At 40.8% G+C, this 21,799-nt stretch overlaps 2 protein-coding genes across 2 annotated transcripts in view; one reads left to right on the forward strand and one right to left on the reverse strand.

Annotated features, from left to right (window-relative positions):
- The window catches only part of LOC146391788 (protein NLRC3-like), a 453,804-nt gene that overhangs the window by 146,126 nt on the left and 285,879 nt on the right, over window positions 1-21,799 (forward strand). The gene's annotated exons all lie outside the window — the stretch shown is intronic.
- Window positions 894-14,776, reverse strand: LOC146391793 (neoverrucotoxin subunit alpha-like). Its single transcript, XM_084909636.1, has 3 exons — window positions 14,520-14,776; window positions 3,097-3,143; window positions 894-2,948 (listed from the first exon to the last, which is right to left on the reverse strand). The coding sequence occupies exons 1-3, from the start codon at window positions 14,774-14,776 to the stop codon at window positions 2,419-2,421; spliced, it is 834 nt and encodes a 277-aa protein (XP_084765762.1). The 3' UTR covers window positions 894-2,418.

The following is a 21,799-nucleotide window of genomic DNA, read 5'->3' on the forward strand; positions in this document are numbered from 1 at the left end:
CATACAGGACATCACGCTGTCTTTTCTCTTTAAATGCAGCTCCAGGTCCTTCCACGTGCTGCTCTGTATTTGTGCAGTTTGTAGTCTGTCCTGGGAAACGTAGCACACATGGTGTTCTTCTGCTGTTTCCTCCTTTCACTGAGTGTGAAACACTGACGCTGTGCTGTTGTTCACAGAGGGGAGCTGATTCTAGCTGCAGCTGGACTCTGTCATCTAACTGAATGTGTTGGTGCTGATCACGGGGCTCTGAGGGGGGAGCAGCAGGAGGACTCTGGATACTGACGTCAGTGTATCTGTGGAAGCTCACACAGCGTCTCTGTCATTCAATATTGTGCTATATATTGTATCTATGCAAAGATGAACAGACTGTGTATTCACTGGTCTCTGTGCTGCTGACTGCTTTGCTGCAGCTCTGATGTCATCATCACTCCCTCCTCCACCCTCAGCAGTCCCAGCATGCTGCTGTGGTGCACCCCACCCTCACTCTACACCTGAGCCGTAGACCACACCCTCCACCTCAATATACACCACAGTTTTCTCTGCTATGGAAATGAGATCAGGAGGAAATCATTATTATTATTATTTAATAAATGCTCACATTAATGTGGGCTTATTTGTTTCATATTAGAAACATTAGTTGAGTGTTTTTAGTATAAAATGGTGAAAGTCCCTCTTTTTGCTCCTCCCCTCACCTGTGGATGGACGGTGCTGTTACCGTGGTGACAGCTTGGATGCGTTTCAGTCCTGCCTGGTTATCACTGCAGGAATCTTTACTTTCACATTTATTACAGGTAATAACTCTGATTTTTCTGTGTATTATGAACTAAATGTATCCTGATACACACAGAGATGGATGAGCAGAGGTCACATGATGAAAGAAAAAACATGGAGTCTTTGATTTATTTAGATATTTATTGATGAATGCAAACAAACCCTGACACTGAACCATCGTCGAGCTTTCACAGAACAAACCTGATCACATGACCTGCTGACCCAAACAGTGAAAAGCTCCATGGCAACAACAACAAACAGCCTCACATATGTTAACAGAGGCTGTTAGAAGCACAGAGTCTTTACAGTCTTTCTCCTGTTTGTACACAGATCTCTGCACATCTTCATCACAGTTACTCACAGACGTGCAGAGTGTGTGGATATCAAAGCTAAGTTTCCACCATGTTTGTAGTCTGTACTGGGACTCGTGGAGCATCTCTCTATGAGCACTCAGTGATTTAAACAGTGAGTCCCAGTTTAACCAGCAGCCTTCACACCACACAGACATGGAAACTTCAAACCCTCAGACTGAAGACACCATCATAAATAAATAGATTGTGATGAAGATGAAGAACTGGAACAGTTTGCTGTGGTTTCTTCTGTTCCTGTCAGAAATGAGAGTCTGGCAGCACTTTGCTCTCTTTCCACATGTTTAAGGAGGAAGTGAAGAAGAGTGAGTGAGTCGTCTTCCTCTGTGGGCCCAACATCAGGCAGCAGCCACGTATTTTTAAAAACCCAGCACACTGCTTCAGAAACACTGAGTCCAGGTGACCAGAGTCATGTGATCAGTGAGGTCTTCACTCAGGACGTCACAGCTTCAGGACCTGATTCAGAGGTTTATAAGGACGTGGATCATTGGTGCTGATGTTGTGTGAGAGCTGGTGAACCATGGGGAACATAAATAACAACCAGGCCATCAGCAATTCTACCCCCAGCTCTAAAACCTACATAATACACTATACATATAGTTATATAGGTTATAGTATGTTATATATAAACGTAGCTGAAGCAGTTTAATTTGTAGCTTCACGCTGCACTTCATATGTTTGTCCAACAGATGGCAGCACAGAGGCCTGTGTTGGAAAGCTTTGAGTAATGAAGCGTTTTCAGAATCAACCAAAAGGTTGATTCTGTTCATCTGGACGTTTTCAGAAACGTTTGCTCACTGATCAGGTGACTTCTTCAGTCTCAGCTGACTGCAGCTTTACAGCCTTACAAACAGCACATTTGCACAATGACTGAAACCAGCAGCAGCAGCACCTGATATATATGATACTAATATAATACATATACATATATAATCCATACTAATGATGAAGGAACTGAGCTCACAGTCCATTGTTCATTCAGTGAACTACTCAGTTTATTTTGGGCCTCAGAAATGCTCACTCTGTTTGTACATCACTGTCAGCAATAGACTCATTCTGCTGTGTGGACAGGAACACATGTGACATCACTTCCTGTTTGTTTGTGACTGAAGAGGAAGAAGTTTACAAGGAATCATTGAGAAGAGTTTCAAACATCAACTGATTGAATCCATGAATCTGAAAACGTGTTTGTGAGTGAAAGAGACAGACATGTACAGACTGAACTATCTGTTCAACAGTCAGAGTGTTTCTCTAACAGGAGACACTCTTTACACTCCACTCAGCACAGGGACACTGAGGAACCACGACCCAACCAAAACCCAGGATAAAGAGTTTGAGTGAATGTGGTGTTGAAGGTGTGGAGGTGGATCAGAGTGTTAGAGGAGACTCTGTAGAAGGACAGAGTGCCAGCAGGACAGTCCACATACACTGCTGCTCTGTTAGAGACAGAGGAGGAGGAGGAGGAGGAGATGGATGTTCTTATCTTATTGTGCCTGACAAACTGAGGACCACGATCAGAGCAGTTCAGACTCCAGGACTGATCATTGTTTCCAAACAAATAGTCACCACTGCGTCCTTTCCTTCTGATGCTTCTGTAACTCACTGATATATAAACGTTTCCTCTCCACTCGACCTCCCAGTAACAGCGACCAGTCAGACCATCTCTACACAGCAGCTGACGAACATCAAATCTGTCTGGATGATCAGGATATGACTGAACCTCCTCCACATGTGTCACCTTCCTGTTGTTGTCAGACAGTTGGAGCTTTGTGTTCACTGTGTTTGTGTCGATTGTGAGTTGACAGGAATCTGATGGAGAGAACAAACACAATCCAGCTGCAGTTATTGATCCATCATCTGTTCATTGATTGACACTTTGATGATGACTCCTGACATGATGAAGATGGTTGAATGTGTGCTGCTTTGTTTTCATGAATCCCATTAAAAACACACTTACACTTCCTCAGACCTGGTCTCAACCATCGGACTCCAGCAGGCTCCACCCTGAAAGGAGGAGTGGGGTCAGAGCAGCACAGTCAGCATGCACACATGGACATTACATGGCTCTCACACACACACTGTTACACACTGAGCTCAAACCTCGGCTCCACTGTTTTATTCAAAGAAATCTACATTTATTTATCAGCACATTTAAAAACAGGTTGAGCCAAAGTGCTGCACAGAGTAGAGAGAAAATAGGAAACATACACAGTAATTACTATAAAGACTCGTCAGAATTGAAAGCTACAGAGTACAAATGTGTTTCCAACCGGGTTTTAAAAATGTCGAGTGTTGGTGACGACCTGATGTGAAGGGCGACTGTTCCAGAGTTTGGCTGCAGCCATCGATAAAGCTCACCTCTGTTTTTACGTCTAGTTCTGGTCAGAAGCTACTTATCTGCAGACCTGAGGGCTCGACTTGGATTATTTTGTTAAAGAGAGATAAGATGGAGCCAATCCATTCAGAGATTTAAAGACAAACAACAAGATCTGGAAGTGGATTCTACGACGTACTGGTAACCAGTGGAAAAAGCTGGAAAAAGCTGGCGATGGGTGGTCTAGCACAGACCCACCGCTGGAACCAGACAATTCATGAGGGAGAGAACTGTGACAGCGCCGTTCCTTCACTTGACCTCAGTCGCTCTCGTCTGCTCCCTCGTAACACTGCTCTTTATTGAGGTTACATGAATATGCATAAGTTCATTAACATATGACGTCTTACACAGGTATGAACAAAGAGTACCAGTCTGTGAATAGTGTAGGTGTGTGTGTGTGTGTGTGTGTTCTCGTATTTACTACCTGGTGGGATCCACAACCTGAGATTTCACTCACCTCGCGGGGTCCAATTTTTCCGGTGGGGACCGAGCCCCGGTCCCCACAGGCACAAGCATTGCAATGGATAGAAAACAGCCTCCCGATATGCCTAGTGAGATTTTTTTTGAAAAGTAAAATTGGTCCCCTGGAAGTGACTTTTCCTGACAACGTGTGTAAACATGTGTGTCGACTTGACGCCCTACTGTTGAAATGTGGTATTGCAAGTGTGTAAAATTGGACCGGTGGGGCCATTTTCCTGACAAAGTGTAAACTTTTAAACTAACTATAACTTTATATTTTATGAATGCATTTACATCAAAAGCATTTCTTAATGATCTGGGTGGAGTTTTGAAGGGTTGAGCATTCTGATATGTCACTCCTACACGAATAGGCCCCCCAAAATGTACTTTCAAACTTCCCTATGCAATTGCATTGCCTTTTCTCCTAAATTTGCTGTCATGCTGTGAGTCACAGGAGGGGCGTAGAGGGTCAGAAATCGGTTCACTTCATCGCCAAATCACACTCTTCAAGACTTACGTGTTTGCATTCTGATACGTCACTCCTACGCGATTAGGCCCCCCAAAATGTACTTTCAAAATCCCCAATACATTTTTATTGCCTTTTCCACTAACTTTGCGGTCATGCTGTGAGTCACAGGAGGGGCGTAGAGGGTCAGAAATCGGGTCACTTCATCGCCAAATCACACTCTTCAAGACTTAAGTGTTTGCATTCTGATACGTCACTCCTACGCGAATAGGCCCCCCAAAATGTTCTTTACAATGGTGACCTTTGACCCCCTGGTTCCCCAGACTTCCAGAGGGCCTTCTAAAGGCCCTGTATCCCAGCCAAGAGGCAACTTTCTTGGCATCCCAAGGTGCAATGACCCGCTGCTGATTTTCAGGACAATGGGTAAGGCCTGCAAGGCCTTTTGAAAAAAACTGACACCAAGGATGGATCCTTTTTGAGTCAGACAGGTCGCAAGGGGGAAAGGTGAAATGCATTCATAAAAGTTAAAAAAAAAATTGTTGGATAAGTGCGTATTCTGGTGATCGTAGGAAAGACAGAACAATGTGAAATTCAACATGCTTTTACTCTTTGATAACCCCTTCTAGAATCTTGAGTTTGAAACACATGCAGCCATGGGTTGGATGTTTTCCTGACTATTTAGCAAGTTTTGGAGGGAAAATATGAATAAAGTACTTTCTAGTAGGACTGGGTCATATTATACCATTCACTGTAATACCGGTATAATGTTACGCAACGATAAGAAAATAAAATATCGCGATAGAATATGAGTAAAATGGGCATGCGCAGTGCCTTTGTTTTCATACACATGTGGCCACAAAAGCATGGCGGCGACAGAGAATGAGAAGGGGGAAAGCTGATCGTTGAGTGAAACGGATGAACCAGAATTTGTTTGTAAAATTTGTGCAACTTCAGTGGTGTGGAACTGGTTTGGTGTTTGTCCATCAGATACACACCAAAGCAAATTTTTTTTGTAGAACATTCAAGCGGGACGTCATTATTACCATATTTGTCGTACTATAAGGTGCTCATAAAAGCCTTCAATTTTCTCAAAACTCAACAATGCACCTTATAATCCAGTGTGCCTTATGTATGAATTCTGCATTCCGTACCATTGATTCATTAATGTTAAAATTCTCTCGCAGCTGCTCTATTCTAATAACTAACCTTGTATTACTGATGGATTATCTCAGTTGTACTCCCGACTGAAGTTTGGCCCGTTTATAGCATCCTACCATGCGTCTGCATTTGTCCCTAACCATCGGGAATCCTCACGTTAACTTTTATCGAGTGGGAAAAAGTTAGCGTTCACCCTCCTTCACTGTGCTAATGTTATGCTAACATAGCTGTGTCACTAGCGATCACGTAGTACATCATTATATACCAGCTATCAGTAACCTACAAACGTCCCTGCTGTTTAGTTTTCTGTCTTCATTTATGTTGGAAGTGATGGCAGAGCTGTACGTTTGAAGTTTTTCAGAAATCTCTCAGTCAAAACATGCTGTATCATGTTTAGGTGGAAACTAGCGAGCTAACTTTCTGCTAACTTCTAACTCCGTTAAATTTAATAAATTCTGTTTTCATGGATGCCTGGATGTTAAACTTAATTGTTACACCTGGTAAAGCAGCAAGACTGATCATTTGATTAAAGATGAAAGAATTGAAGTTTTTAACTCTGTGACGCTGCAGCGTTCGTTTGACTTTGGCGCCTGAAGTGGATAGAGTTTTGGACCCAGATTACTCCGCAAGGCTCCTGACTATGGCAGCCGTAATGCTCTGACAATCCATCGAGCGGTGCGGCTTCGTAGCTTACCCAAGTCTTACTAAAAAAAATTTGACAGATTTTTGAGCACCATGTACCAAATAAAATCGTTTCGAGGTCAGTAAGCACAACCAGAATTCATACATAAGGCAAACTGTTGATTTTTGAGAAAATTAAAGGATTTTAAGTGTGCTTTATAGTGTGGAAAAAACATTATACAGAAGAAAAGAATCAATCTATCTATCTATCTATCTATCTATCTATCTATCAGGCAAGACCCCAGGTGCAGGCTGTGTAAAGATGCTCCAGAGACAATCCAGCACATAACAGCAGGGTGCAAGATGCTAGCAGGCAAGGCATACATGGAACGCCATAACCAAGTGGCCGGCATAGTGTACAGGAACATCTGTGCCGAGTATAACCTGGAAGTCCCGAGGTCAAAATGGGAGATGCCCCCAAGGGTGGTGGAGAATGACCGAGCTAAGATCCTGTGGGACTTCCAGATACAGACGGACAAAATGGTGGTGGCTAACCAACCGGACATAGTGGTGGTAGACAAACAGAAGAAGACGGCCGTAGTGATCGATGTAGCGGTTCCGAATGACAGCAATATCAGGAAGAAGGAACACGAGAAGCTGGAGAAATACCAAGGGCTCAGAGAAGAGCTCGAGAGGATGTGGAGGGTGAAGGTGACGGTGGTCCCCGTGGTAATCGGAGCACTAGGTGCGGTGACTCCCAAGCTAGGCGAGTGGCTCCAGCAGATCCCGGGAACAACATCGGAGATCTCTGTCCAGAAGAGCGCAGTCCTAGGAACAGCTAAGATACTGCGCAGGACCCTCAAGCTCCCAGGCCTCTGGTAGAGGACCCGAGCTTGAAGGATAAACCGCCCGCAGGGGCGAGATGGGTGTGTGTTATCTATATCTATATATATCTATATATAGATATATATATAGCACATGCTTCGAATTATACCGCAATATGGATTTTCGGCCATATCGCCCAGCCCTACTTAGAAGTAATTTTCCTTTATATGTTTACTGTCTTTAGCTTATTAATACTATAAAGATAAAGTTAAAGAGGTAATATCTTTAAAAGTAAGGGGGGAGAAACTCAAGCTTGCATTCAAAAGTGGACTGTGGGGTATTTCATTTAAAAAAAATTTTTATATCAATCAATCAATACTTTATTTATATAGCACAATTAAACACCAGAGGTACACCAAAGTGCTTCTAAATAGTAAAATATGAAATAAAATTAATTGGGTATGATAGCAGAGTATATATACACTTCCCGAAAAAAACAAAGCACTAATTAACCTGGGAATACTATGTTAAAAGAAATATTTCACTCCTAGTGTAAAAAAACTAGTAAGACAATAGGTTAAAATTAGATACAGATGCAATAAAAGTACAAAGTGTACATCCGATAAATCACTAACCGAAAATGCAAGATCAAATAAATACGTTTTCAATCGTGTTTTAAAAGACTGAATAGATTCCGACACGCGAATATCAGCTGGAAGACTGTTCCAGATATTAGGTGCAGCAATGTCAAAGGCACGATCACCTCTGGTTTTTTAGCCAGGACATAGGTTGCGCCAAGAGCATTTGACTCGATGATTGAAGTGCTCTCCTAGAAGTATACAGGCTGAGAAGTTCAGTTAAATAGCAAGGCGCAATATTATTTATGATTTTGAATATAAGCAATAAAATCTTAAAATCAATCCAATATTTAATGGGCAGCCATTAAAGTCAGCCATTTCTAGTACCAGTTAAAAGGCGTGCCACTGCATTTTGGACAAGTTGTAGTTTAGGTAGAAGGGCAGATTGGAGGCCCAGGTAAAGGGAGTTGCAGTAGTCTAATCTTTAAGTAACAAAGGCATGTGTCATGGTTCGAATTTTTTGAGGAAGAGACATACGACTGGAAGTCCATAGTGGGTCAACACAAATTATTTTATTAAAACACACAGTACAGTGTGGGAAGAAACTTGCAACAGCAACCCTACAATCTTCCAATCTCCCTCGAGCAGACCGCTCCCCATCCTTATATTACCCTGATGACATCACAGCTAGATCTTACTGGAAATGATAACAGTTCCAAAGTTCTCCTTATATAGACATCCGATACTACTTTCGAGACAAACAAGTTTGTGATATGTTGTGCAATTTTGTGAGACTGTGTGTCCAACCGAGAGATTGTCCTGAGACGACCTCCCTGTTCTTAGTACGTGCAGGAGTGAACGTGCGTACTTTCCATGACTCTCTATGTGCATGTTGGTGTGGGCCTGAATATGTGTGTAGGTGAATGTAGAAGGCCCTACTGGACCCACAGCTTCGAGAGGTGTGAATACAATGATATGGATACCATTTGCAACAGCTTAAGCAGATAGAAAGAATGATAGAGAACAACAATAGACTAATTAAAGTGATGATAATATACATACATTAATATTTTGCTCAGATTACCATAGATATAATTCAGAGATTATTCTGTCAACTGGTTCGACAATGATGAATGATTGATCAATGATAGTTCTGATTATAAATCGTCACCATAAGAATACAAAATAAAATATCTCTTGTCCACACTCCTCCTCTTTGGCCATCGGCCAACCTATACCAGAATTTGTTTCACTCCTCCGTCCAGGCGGCTTCTCGCAACGGCATCATATACCCCGGACCAGCTGAACCAGAGTCTAGGGCCCTGCTTACCAGTTTTACCAACACTCGCCTTACCAGAGGAATGAGACAACACCCGATCATCAATATACCTAGAAAAACTATAAGACAAAACATGGCAGACATAAACACACCCTTCCATTGCCCAAAAACAGACGTGATCCAGTCTCCCAGCCCCGTGTTCACGCCTGATTGCTCATGCATGGTTCTAGATAACGTTTTCAGATTCTCAAGCGCCCGAGTGACCGTTCCGTCCGGAGCAGTATTGTTGGGAATAAAGGTGCAGCACATGTCACCAAACATTGCACATACTCCACCTTTCTCAGCCAACAACATGTCCAGAGCCATTCGATTTTGGACTCCCATTAAAGACGTCGGACCTAATTGTTCCCACCTGAGCCAACCTCGCGCTTGAATTTCCTCGACGACTCGATCGGTTTGGACTCTGGAGCGGATAGACCTCTGCGTCTGGGCAATTCACCTGTCTGCCAATAAACAAACAAACACCTTATGCAAGGATACGTTTTTCAAGATCCATTTGCGGTATGTAATGCTTAGCCTTAGAGATTTGTCGTAGTTGGTAAAAGCTAGACTGTACTACAGAGGACACTTGTTTAACAAGTTTAAAGGAACTGTCCAAAAGAACACCTATGTTACATACTGTATCAGAGAGGAAGGTAGCAAAGGGCCCAAATATATCAGCTAATTGTCCCCGCGGCATGTGGCTAACAAAGACAATAATTTCCATTATCTTTTTAGTTAGGGAGTTACTCGATAACCAGCCTCATACAATCAAGAAAGCAGTGTAGTGAAGATGGAGTATTGTCAGTCAGACAAAAATAGATTTCAATATCACCAGCATAAAAATGAAAAGAAACGTTATATTTCTCAAATATAGAGCCCAAGGGTAGCATGTACAATGAGAAAATTGTACAGAACAGATTACTGGGGCACACCACAACGAAAAGGGGTAACAGAAGAAGAGTAGCTCCTCATCGTAACAGAAAAGGTGTCACGGTTCGCGAGGTGAGCCGTATGAAAATATTAAGGACCCAAGATGTGGCACACCTGAGGTGAGGAAGCTTTATTGGTGGAGCATGCTCATACAACAAAAGGTGAGAGTGGCGAAAAACAGAACCGAGTAAACTGGGAAAACTAAGCATAGAAAACAAACCTGAAACCTAGAGACACAAAAGAAGATGCAGGGAGATGTGGCGAAAACCACTCTAGACGACGGAGGGGAAAAACGCAGACGAATCAGCAACGAGGACGAGGTAACACACAGTATAAATACACACACCAGGAATCAGGGGATGGGAAACAGGAGGGGAACACACCTGGGAGACATCACAGCTGATGAGGCAGGGGAAACGTAAACAGAACACACTGACATCAGACAGGGACCTTCAAAGTAAAACAGGAAACACATACTGTCATGGTTCTGGGTCGGTTCAACCCAGCATTTTGAGTTCTTATGTTTTGGTTTATTTTTGAATGATGGACTGTCTTCTTTCTCTGGTGCTTTATTGATTATTATTATAAGCTATGTTTCGGTTATTCTTGTTAAGGGATTAGTTCTTATGTTTTTGGTATTTCTCGGGATTAGGATTTATATGCTGTTTACTTTGTGATACTGTGTTTATCATTATATTAGTAGGTTTTGTTCAGTGTCAAGTCAGTCTCTCTGTCTAATCCGTGTCTTAGTAAAGTGTGGTTTCTTGTTTCCTGTTTTGTTGTGAAGGTCTGTGTCTTATGTTAGTGTGTCTAGCTTCGCTCCCTCTGTCTCGTTAGCCCTGATCTCTCCCAGCTTTGTCTCCCTCCTGTCTTCCATTCCCTGATTACTTCCTACTTCCTACCTGTGTATATTAGCCCTGTGTTTGCCCTTGCTCCATGTCCGTATCATCAGATTATGCCTGTGTGTTTCTGTTCTCTGTCACCAGTATTCTTTGTTCAGTTCCCGTTTTGTTTTCTCCAGCAATAAAGCTGAGGTTCTGAGTTTCAATTTAGGGTCTGAGTCTCGCATTTGGATCCTTCTCTCCATCCGTCTGCACACAGAGCCCTGACACATACATGCAAAGACACATACTCAGAGACGCGGGCTTAACACAGAGACCTTACTACACTAAAGGGGATACACAGGCAGGGATGACACCAACAGAGGGAACACAACTAAACCCTGGGAAACCAAAACACAGTCATACTACATAAAACTATCAAAAGTAAAAGTACAAAAACCAAAAACACTGGTCACCGACCCAGGACCATGACAAAAGGACCTATCCAAAAGATACAATTTAAACCATTCAGGGGCGCTTCTTTTAATGCCTACTAAATATTCTAGTCTTGTTAGCAGAATGCTGTGGTCCACCACATCAAAGGCTGAAGACAAATTCAGTAAAACCAAGAACTCAGGGCTCCCTAAATCTGCAATTAAAAGGTCATTAACAACTCTCAGCAGAGCCGTTTCAGTACTATGATGTGGTTTAAACCCAGACTGAAATCTGTCACTATTTAGATTAGCATCTAAAAAGCCCGGTGATTGCTGAAGAAGTACATATGCCTGTGCTTAAACTGCTGTTTTATAAATAAGTGATCCATTTTCCTTATTTGGATTTTTTTTAATAATATATTTTTGATCAACAAGAAATATGAAAAATACACTGTTGATTGTTTTTGTGTAACAAAAGCAAGCCTACATGAAACAAATGTGTGCAGATGAGAGTAAGCTGACATTTCCAGACTTTTCTGGTCCCCATGATGACCATGCCCATCCCCCCATAAAGTGTGTGCCTCAGCAGGAGGAAAGAATCTTGTTTGCAAAGGTTACACACTTCTGAATTTTGCGGTCCCCACGTTACCTATCAGTTTATCCCCTCCCCCACAGACACTCAGCACGAGGAGCCATGTTGGATGGAGCAAAGCAATTTTAATTTCTGCAGAGACTGATTACATGATGGAAACCAGGTAAGTCCTCTCAAAACTTTAATATTGCTGCTCTCAATAGATGCAGAGACGTTTCAGAGATATATTTTAGCTTTTTATGAGTTAAAGTTTTTAACTGCAATCTTTTTCATACATGGTGTGTGGTTAGCTAATATTGATTGGCTCTGTGGCCTGGAGGCTTACTGAGGGATGATGATGGCTCCTTGACACTGGTTTGGTTGTTTATTCATGGGAGCTTAATTTGACCTATATTACATTTGTACTAACTTTAAAAGCCTGAAGTCTTATTGAAATGCTCAAGTATGCAGTGGTGGAGGTGGCGAAGGGGGATTGAAGATCAGAATACGAACACGCATTAACCTTGTTAGCATGTTTAATCTTCATATTCCATTGCAGTGATTCTGGGCAGTTTATCTTCTAAATTATTCTGATGAGTTCATGTTTGTTTTAAATCCATATAGCTTTTTAATGTTACATGGTGGACACGCGCCTGTAGACCACGGTCACGTGCATGAGGCCCAGTAAAATTATATTTGTGTAGAAACATGGAGTCTGGTCAACCTACTGTCATCTCAGCAATTTTATTGAAACAAAATAGCTGCTTCTGCTCTCCATGCCTGGCGTGTGACATAGACAGAACCATGGATTTTTCATGCATCTGCAGCTGCATGAATGTTCATGCAGCTGCAGACCCTGTTTGCAGCTCTTCCTTCTGCAGAGCTGCATTGTCTTTATTAAACATTTGAACATAATACAACATAAACTCTCGTAGAGGAGATAAAGTCAGAGAGATACATGTTTTGAAACGACAAGGATCAGGCGCATTTAGTACACCTAGAGCGGTCGCTAAAAAACAATATACAAGCAGAGCTCAGCAGCCAGCGCAACAAATTCTGGATCCTTCGCTCTTAGTTAGCGGTGAGCACAGCGCATGTTGCGTCCGATGTGAAACTGCCTTTATGCTGCATAGTGTGACTCATAGCAGTGGTCCCGGGTCAACCCTGATTTTGTGTTAAAGTAATACTAAAGTAATAATGGTGTTTCTGAAGACTGGTATACCACAACTGTATGCTTTCAACAGCTACCAAAAGTTAAAAGACCTTATGAGTATTATGGGATATTTATATAAAGATCCTCCAGCTTCAACTGTATTACCCTTCAAGGACCTGCAGTTCAAAAAAGCTTCCCTCCGACAGCCAAACCAATCTGTTCTCTGATTGGATAGTTCTATTTGTGATTGACATGACATTGACCAATCAGCTGAAAGGAAGAAAAATAGGGTCAAAATTCGTACTTGTAAGTTGAAACTTGAGTGCAGAGATTTTTTGGCTATGTCCACACACAAATCTTTTTTACGTACACAGAAATTCTTTTTACACAAACAAATCCTGGTACAAAAAATTTATGACCACAATTTGAGCCCATAGAGGTAAAACAGTAGGGCTGGGTATCGTCACTGATTTCTAGAATCGATTTGATTCCGATTCACAAGGTCCCGCGTCGATTATTTTCGATTCGATTTGATTTGAATCGGGGAAATTTTGCCTCAGATAGTCAGAAATATCATAATTCAGATCATGAAAGGTGACACTTGACTTTATCAAAGGTGCATCACATCAGATGCCTTTGTGTCAAAGTAAATGAGGATAAAACACAGAAAAACATGAAGGCGATTTTCCTGGCCTGGGATTTTATAAAAATATTCTGCAGTAGATCAAAAACGAAAGAAAACCATTAATCAACATATGAACTAGAGCAGGGCGATATGACCAAAAATATTTATCACGATATACATTTGAAAATTTGCGATAACGATATAACTGACGATATAATTGACACTAGACAAAATACTTTACAAATCCACAACTTTATTAGTGCAAAAAAACCTCATCATTGTATTTTCACTTAAACAAGCAGCTGTTTTTTATGTGCATTAAAGTTATATAAAAATTTAACAGTGCAAATGCAAATTCCTTGCTGACAGTTTAACAAAAGGCATTTCCAGTGGAAATTGGCCGACATATCCTCAGCACAACCATGTATAGTAACCACAAAACTTAAAAAGAGGTTATACACAAAATGTGGTAATATTATGTTGAAGCACAGTACGTGTTACGAGGCTCCTGACGACGGTAGCCATAATGCTCTGACAATCCATCAAGCGGTGCGACTCTGTAGCTTAGCAAAGTCGTACTAAAACATTTTTGACAGATTTTTGAGCGCCATGTACGACATAAAATCGGTTCGGTAATAACGACGGACCATTTGCATGCTCTACCAAAAAATGTGCTTTGGTGTGTATCTGACGGACGAAAGCCAAACCAGTTCCACACCACTGAAATTACACCATTTTTACAAACCAATTCTGGTTCATCTGATTCATTCAGCCATCCGCTTTCTCCCTTCTCATTCTCCGTCGCCGCCATGCTTTTTCCGCCATGTGCGTATGAAAACAAAGTCACTGAGCATTCGCGTTTTACCCATTTTCTATCGCGATATTTCATTTTCTTATCATTGCCTAACATTATGGTATTTATTATTATTATTATTGGTAGGATGAGAGGAGTCCCTGAGAACGATGCGTGCTTGACATAGACATCTCTTCTCTTGGACATCCTCAGTGGCAGGAGGTGGAGTCCCTGTAATGCATTTTCACTACCCGCTGCAGTGCCTTGCGGTCAGCAACAGCGCAATTCCTATACCAGTTACACAGTTGGTCAGGATGCTCTCTATCGCACAGCGGTGGAAGTTACCCAGTATGTCAGCAGACAGGTGATTCTTCTTCAGTGTCCTCAACAAAAAGAGGCGCTGATGGGCCTTCTTGACCAGGCTGGAGGTGTTAGTTGACCAGGACAGATTCTCAGATGTGGGTCCCCAAGAGCTTGAAGCTGGAGGCCCGTTCAAGAGCTGTTCCATTTATGTAGATGGGGACATGTGTGTCTGTTTTCTCCCTCCTGAAGTCCACAATGAGCTCTTTGGTTTTGCTGGTATTCAGAAGCAGGTTATTGTCAGCAACACACAGCTAGGTGCTTTACTTCTTCCCTGTAGTCAGACTCGTCGTTGTCACTGATGAGACAATCACCGTAGTATCATCTGCAGACTTGATGATGGAGTTTGGAGGGAATAACTGTACTGAATGCTGAGCTGAAGTCGCCGGAGAGTGTGGTGTCCAACTAGCTCGATAGAGTTGTGTTTCCATTAGTATCATGACATTACAATCCATTAGTGTCCTGTTGTCAGTGATCCACAGTCATAACTCATTCATTTTATTCACCAGGTGTTAGCCTTAGATTAACTGTTAGCCCTCTGCATTTCCCTTGCCTTTGTTTACAGTCTCTGTGCCGTCTTCAAGCACTTCCGGTTGGCCGAGCAGCCTGCAAAAGCATCGGTGTTCTTCTTATTTCCGGGATGAGTCAAAGGTTGCTGATAAAACAGTCGAAGTTGTGTAATCCTAAATCCAAAACCTCTAGTCGGGTGTAAGATGTAAAGGCGAAGCTGTTCTACATGAACAGACCCAAAATAAGCAGGAATAACACAGCAAACTTGTAAAATGTGAAGAGACACTGTACCTAGTGTGATGCACGGGCCGCCATCTTGGTATTAGGCCTGACTCCATCTCCTTGTTAAGTTATGACACACTTAATAAACACTTCACTTCTGAAATGACCAGATTTATGCATTTGAATTTAATGTTTTGTTTTTTTTAAACAGGCCCTTTGATCACAACAACATGGTGGACCGAGTCAGAGGGTGATACTCCTTTGAAAGGTATTGTTACAACAAATGTACACCTCAAGAGCTAGGGTGATATTTTATTTACATTTTATTTAAATCTGCTGTCTGATATTCAGCTTTTGAAGTCAAACCCAAAGTCCACAGCAAAGAAAATTAAACCTCTTCATGTGACTCAAAAACAAAGAACTTGGCCTAACTGTCCAAATTCTTTTGCAGGAGACGGTTTATTTCATTGTTCCCTGTTGCCTGAAACAATTTTATCTTCAGTTGATGAATTTGTTGAACACAGTTAAAAGATTGTTATGGTACTGTACAGGTTTTTATTTAGCTCTGGAAGTATGTTTGAGTTATTACAGCATTTGTATAACACCATACAGCACAGGTGTCGAACTCCAGGCCTCGAGGGCCGCTGTCCTGCTTGTTTTCCAACTACCCTGCCATTGTAGCTTCTTATTGGCAAAGCACACCTGATCCAGGTAATCGGCAGCAGGTAGGGCAGGGATATCTCAAAAACAAGCAGGATACTAGCCCTTGAGGACTGGAGTTTGACACCCCTGCCATACAGGGAAGTTTGTCAGTTTTGAGATATGTACATGCAGTACAATATCTCCCCTGAAATGGCAAAAATAAATGGGGGCTACTTTTTATTTCACTTGTTCACATGTTGTATTTTACTTGTTCAGTTTCCTATTTTCTTGTCTGTCCCTCACACTAGTTTCACCACTATGCTCTCGAAATCACTAGCATCAGAAATATCACTTCACCTCACAGGCCCCTTCAATTAAAATGAATTATTACTATTAATACTTTTGTTTGTTCTCAGGAGCTTCACAGAAGAGAGGCTGGTCTGCAGCAGAGACTCTTGCTGTAGAAAAAAAGAGAAAAGGTTCCTAGAAGGTGGCGAAGTTCCTGGTAAGGTGGATTGCGTGTATTGAATCTTCACCAAAAGAACTTGAACAAAGGACGTGGAAAGCAGTTAAGGTCTATGTCATAAACAGAATTGGAGCACTGAGGCACCAGAGTGCTAAAAGACTTTTGGTTTTGGTTTAAAACACATAGTTGCACATTTCAGAGTGCTGTTTTTTCATGTTTCATGTTGAAGCTCATATTTAGTTTACCCACGGCTGGCCCAGTGTAAACTAAATTGAGTACTTTACATATTTGTGCACAATGGCACTTTTCATTTCATTATGGATTGTAGGAAGGTCAGTACAAGACAAAATAATAATGTGAATTCCGATTTTTACATTATAAAACATTTGGATAAATGGAATACTTGGGATTTTTTGTTTAGAAATAAACAATCACTGTCCCATTTACAGTTTTTTGTTTTTGTTTTGTTTATTAGGTAATGGGATATATGGCATGACATTTTGCTGCCATGCAAAATGTCTTGTGTTTTAAATAAAGAGCTTAAACACAAAAAAAATGTTCTTTTGATTGAGAAATTTAAGTGTGTTTGAGGTACACTATCACCATAGCTGCTGTAGTATTATAGCTGTTCTGTTTAACATGGTAGCAAATGTTAATTATTTGTGGTAAAAAGTAAAATTGCTCATTTAATATAGGAGGGTCCCCACAGAAATAGCAAAATTCAGGTCATTTTTTTTCATGTGAGTGTTTTTAATATATCAAGTGATTTTCCTCTTCACAAAAAATTTACATGAATTTAGCAATTAAAATCAATTTTCTAAACCATGTAGAAAAGGTGGATCCCACCAGCACCCTCCCAGTCAGGTGGTCCCACCAGGTAGTAAAAATGGGTATGTGTGTGTGTCTGTGTATGTGTGTGTGTGTGTTCCAGATGTGACCCTGTGACCCCAAAGCTGGTGCTAAGAGTCCAGCGGTCCCCCTAACAAAGGGCTCTTATACTTAACCAGACACAGAGTAGGTGTCCTCCTACACCAGGGGTCTCAAACTCGCGGCCCGCGGGCCAATTGCGGTCCGCAGGACGATAGTTTTTGGCCCCCACCTTAATATGAAAATTTAATGTTAGTTTGATAATGTATGACACTTTACAGTGTTGTGTGCGGAGCTGAATTAACCTACCAATCGGGGTGGGATATGGATCTCAGGGGACACCAGCCGGGCTTGATGCAAGCAGGGAAACATTTCTCAATGAGTGAAAGTTACAGCAGCGTTGCCGTGGAGTGTTTCTTTCTTTTCTGTGCCTGGCTGGCTTCCTCCTTTCTATTGGGCAAACGCCGACATTCACCCCAGCGCGCAGCGTTCACAACACTTCAAAAAAAGTTGTGTTTTTTAAGTTGCTGCCCAGCGGGACATTATTCGTATATAGATTTATACACACGTCAGTGGGATTTAAAGTTATTTTTCCACAGAGAGAGATCTCATATTAACTCTCACAGTGATGCGTAGGCGGCGGGATAAAAGAAAAGTAATGAACTCAATGCAGCCCAATTTAGTCTGCAGTCACATAGCGACACCTGTTCATCGGCAATAACAGTCCCCGGTAACCCGGTCTAATTATAGGGTCGCACCGTAATTTGTGGCTCGATGTTTTTTATTTGCATCACTCCGTTTGCATTGCAGCATACATGAACATTACATATATTTCAATATAATGTAAAAGCAGTCAAAACAACTAACATCAGAAACAGGTGATGTTATTTGTTATATGTCACGGTGTCATTTCCGCTTCTTTCTCCTGTAACAACAGCCCGGCGCCGTGAGCAGTTGCCTTTTTTGCGCTCGCCATCCCTGTACTTTGTACCATCTGCAAATGCCACAGTGTTCGTGTCATCATGAAAGACATGAACATCGAGCGTAAAAACAAAGGAGACTGCTACCGGCTTTTTATCTGCCGATCGCCGTGCTACGGTTGCAAGAAATGTTGGGTGAATAATTATTACCACCTAATGCTAATATCATTTTCTCTTCCCTTTTAACAATGTGACCAGCTAATGCTAAGTAGGTTGCTGTTATTAGCTAATACTAATTTGAGGTGAATTAGCATTATCAGCTCATGCTAACAATGTTTTTTCTTACTTTTTAACAATACGAGTAGCTAATGTGAACACTTTTATTTATTCAATTTTAACTTTTCCCCTGCGATGTGAAGAGTTAATGCTAAATAGGATGCCATTAGTGGCTAATTCTAATTTTAGATGAGAAAGCATTAGAAGCTAATGCTAATACCATATTTTCTTGCTTTATATCAATATCAGTAGGTAATGCTAAGTACGTAGCCATTATTAGCTAATGCCAATTTGATGTGAATTAGCATTATCCACTAATACTAACAATGTTTTTACCAACTCTTTTCCCTTGCATTATAACAATATGACCAGCTAATGCTAAGAAGGCTGCCATTATTAGGTAATGCTAATTATTATGTGTGTTAGCATTATCCGCTGCTGCTAGCAATGTTTTATCTTACCTTTTAACAATATCAGCAGCTAATGCTAACACTACTTTCATTTCAGTTAAGCCTACTTGGCATTAATTAACTTCATTTAGCATTAAGAAGTTTTTGCTAAATAGGCTACCATTAGTGGCTAATGCTAATTTTAGGTGAATAAGCATTGGCAACTAATGCTAATACCATATTCTCTTGATTTGTAACAATGTGAGCAGCTAATGCTAAGAAGGCTGCTGTTATTAGGTAATGCTAATTTAAATTGCTAATGCTAACAATGTTTTTTCTTACATTTTAACAATGTGATGTGTGTTACCGTTAATAACTATTGCTAATTTGATGTGAATTAGTATTATCAAATAATGCTAACTATTTTCCCTTGCATTATAACAATGTGAGCAGCTAATGCTAAGAAGGCTGCTGTTATTAGGTAATGTTAATTTGATGTGAGTTAGCATTACCCGATAATGCTAACACTTTTCCCTTCCCTTTTAATAATGTGAGCAGCTATTAGTCACTAATGCTAATTTTAAGTAAATAGAAATTGGCAGCTAATGCTAATGCCATATTTTCTTGCCTCATAACAATGTGACCAGCTAATGCTAAGCAGGTGCCGTTATTCGCTAATACAAATTTGAAGTGAATTAGCATTATCCGCTTATGCTAACAATGTTTTTTCTTACTTTTTAACAATACGCCATTAGTGGCTAATTCTTATTTTAGATGAAAACACATTAACAGCTAATGCTCATACTGTTTGCTTTGTAAGAATGACAGCAGCTAATGATGCAAAATCTGCCGTTATTAACTAATGCTAATTTGATGTGAATTAGCATTATCCGATAATGGTAATTGTTTTCCCCTGCATTATAACGATGTCAGGAGTTAATGCAAAGTAGGCTGCCATTAGGGGCTAACTCTAATTAGGGGTGAATAATTATTAGCAGCTAATGCTGATACCGTTTTCTCTATCCTTATAACAACTTGAGCAGCTAATGCTAATTTGATGTGAATTAGCATTATATTAGTGAGCAGTTAATGCTAAGTAGGCTGCCCTTATTAACTAATACTACGTTAATGTGATTTAGCATTATGCGCTACTGCTAATACTGTTTTCCCTTACTTTTTAACAATGTGAGCAGCTAATTCTAAGTACACTGTTGTAAATAGCTAATGCTAATTTAATGTGAGTTAGCATTATCCAATAATGCTAACACTGTTTTCTCTTACTTATTAAAAATGATAGTAGCTAATACTAATACTCTTTTCCGTTTGGTAACAACGAAGTGAGGAGTTAATGCTAAGTAGGCTGCCATTAGCAGCTAAAGGTAATCTGAGGTGAATAAGCACTAGTAGCTTATGCTAATACCCTTTTCTCTTGTGTTATAATTATGTGACGTTAATGCTAAATAGGCTGCCATGAGTGACTCTTTTCCCTTGCATTATAACGATGTGAAGGGTTTATGCAAAGTAGGCTCCCATTAGCAGCTAAAGCTAATTTGAGGTGAATAAGCATTAGTAGCTAACGCTAATACCCCTTTCTCTTGTGTTATAATGATGTGAGACATTAATATTGTTCTCAAACAACAGAATGAGAATGAAATATTGATTCTAACAGGGCCCATAAATAGCATTAGCCTAGCAGCATTAGCTTATCAGAGTTTCCATCATGGTCACACAAATCCTTAGAAGAGTAAAGTGGCCTACTTAGCAATAGCTGCTCAAGTTGTAGAAAGCAAAGGGAAAACCGTATTAGCATTAGCTGCTAAATGTGCACTTGAGAACAAATCTATTGTGAATTCAGCTGTGAATGTAGAGTTTGTCATTATTTAAGCTTCCATTTCCGAATGTTAGCTGCTCCTGTCTGCCTCTTTGTCACACACACAGACTGAAATGATTCACAGCCTTGTTTCATCCTTCTGTCAGTGTCACTGACTGTCACTGTGACTGTGGACATACAGCATGGGAAACATACACATGGCTGACACTTTATTAGGTACACAGTGGCCACTATCTCAGGTACACCTGTGACCTAATAAAGTGTATCTAAATTTACAAAATGTTGTCTCTGTCCAAATATTTATGGACCTAACTGTAGGTCTACTTTTAATGAAACTCTCAACATGACTTATCAGTTATCATTAATGTTCCTGCAAACAGACTCCTTGGAGACCCCTACATAAATATCCATGTACTATCCAGCTAGACTAGTGTGTCTGTCCCTGAAAATATTCCTGCATGTGTGATTGTTCATATCTTATCTGCAGGAAACAAACAGGAAGTGAGTGAAGGACACAGGAAATGTTTCCAGCTCTTCCTCCTCTATCAGACATTCTCTCCATACCTGAGAGTGTCCAGTCTCCAGCCTGGATCCTTCAGTCGAGCCGACAGCAGCTTCATCTAATTTGATGTGAATTAGCATTATATTAGTGAGGAGTTAATGCTAAGTAGGCTACCATTAGCAGCTAATGCTAATTTGAGGTGACTAAGCATTAGTAGCTAACGCTAATACCCTTTTCTCTTGTGTTATAATGATGTGAGACGTTAATGCTAAATAGGCTTCCATGAGTGATTCCTTTCCCTAGCATTATAAAGATGTGAAGAGTTTATGCTAAGTAAGCTGCCATTAGCAGCCAATGCTAATACTGTTTTCCCTTGCTTTATACAACTTGAGCAGCTATTGCTAAGTAGGCCACTTTGCTCTGCTAAGGATTTGTGTGACCATGATGGAAACTCTGATAAGCTAATGCTGCTAAGCTAATGCTGTTTATGGGCCCTGTTAGAATCAATATTTCATTCTCATTCTGTTGTTTGAGAACAATAACAGA

The sequence above is a fragment of the Perissodus microlepis genome, chromosome 3 (assembly GCF_051167445.1).
Source record: "Perissodus microlepis isolate ML-2025 ecotype Zambia chromosome 3, ASM5116744v1, whole genome shotgun sequence".
NCBI classification, from domain to species: Eukaryota; Metazoa; Chordata; class Actinopteri; order Cichliformes; family Cichlidae; genus Perissodus; species Perissodus microlepis.

Excerpts from the sequence above, each read along its gene's own strand:
- LOC146391793 (XM_084909636.1), bottom strand. The coding sequence starts at position 14,776 with ATGGAACAGCTCTTGAACGGGCCTCCAGCTTCAAGCTCTTGGGGACCC. Across the intron at positions 3,144-14,519 it reads ACCGCAAGGCACTGCAGCGG|GGTGGAGCCTGCTGGAGTCC; the intron begins GTAGTGAAAATG and ends TCCTCCTTTCAG. Across the intron at positions 2,949-3,096 it reads GAGACCAGGTCTGAGGAAGT|ATTCCTGTCAACTCACAATC; the intron begins GTAAGTGTGTTT and ends TCTCTCCATCAG.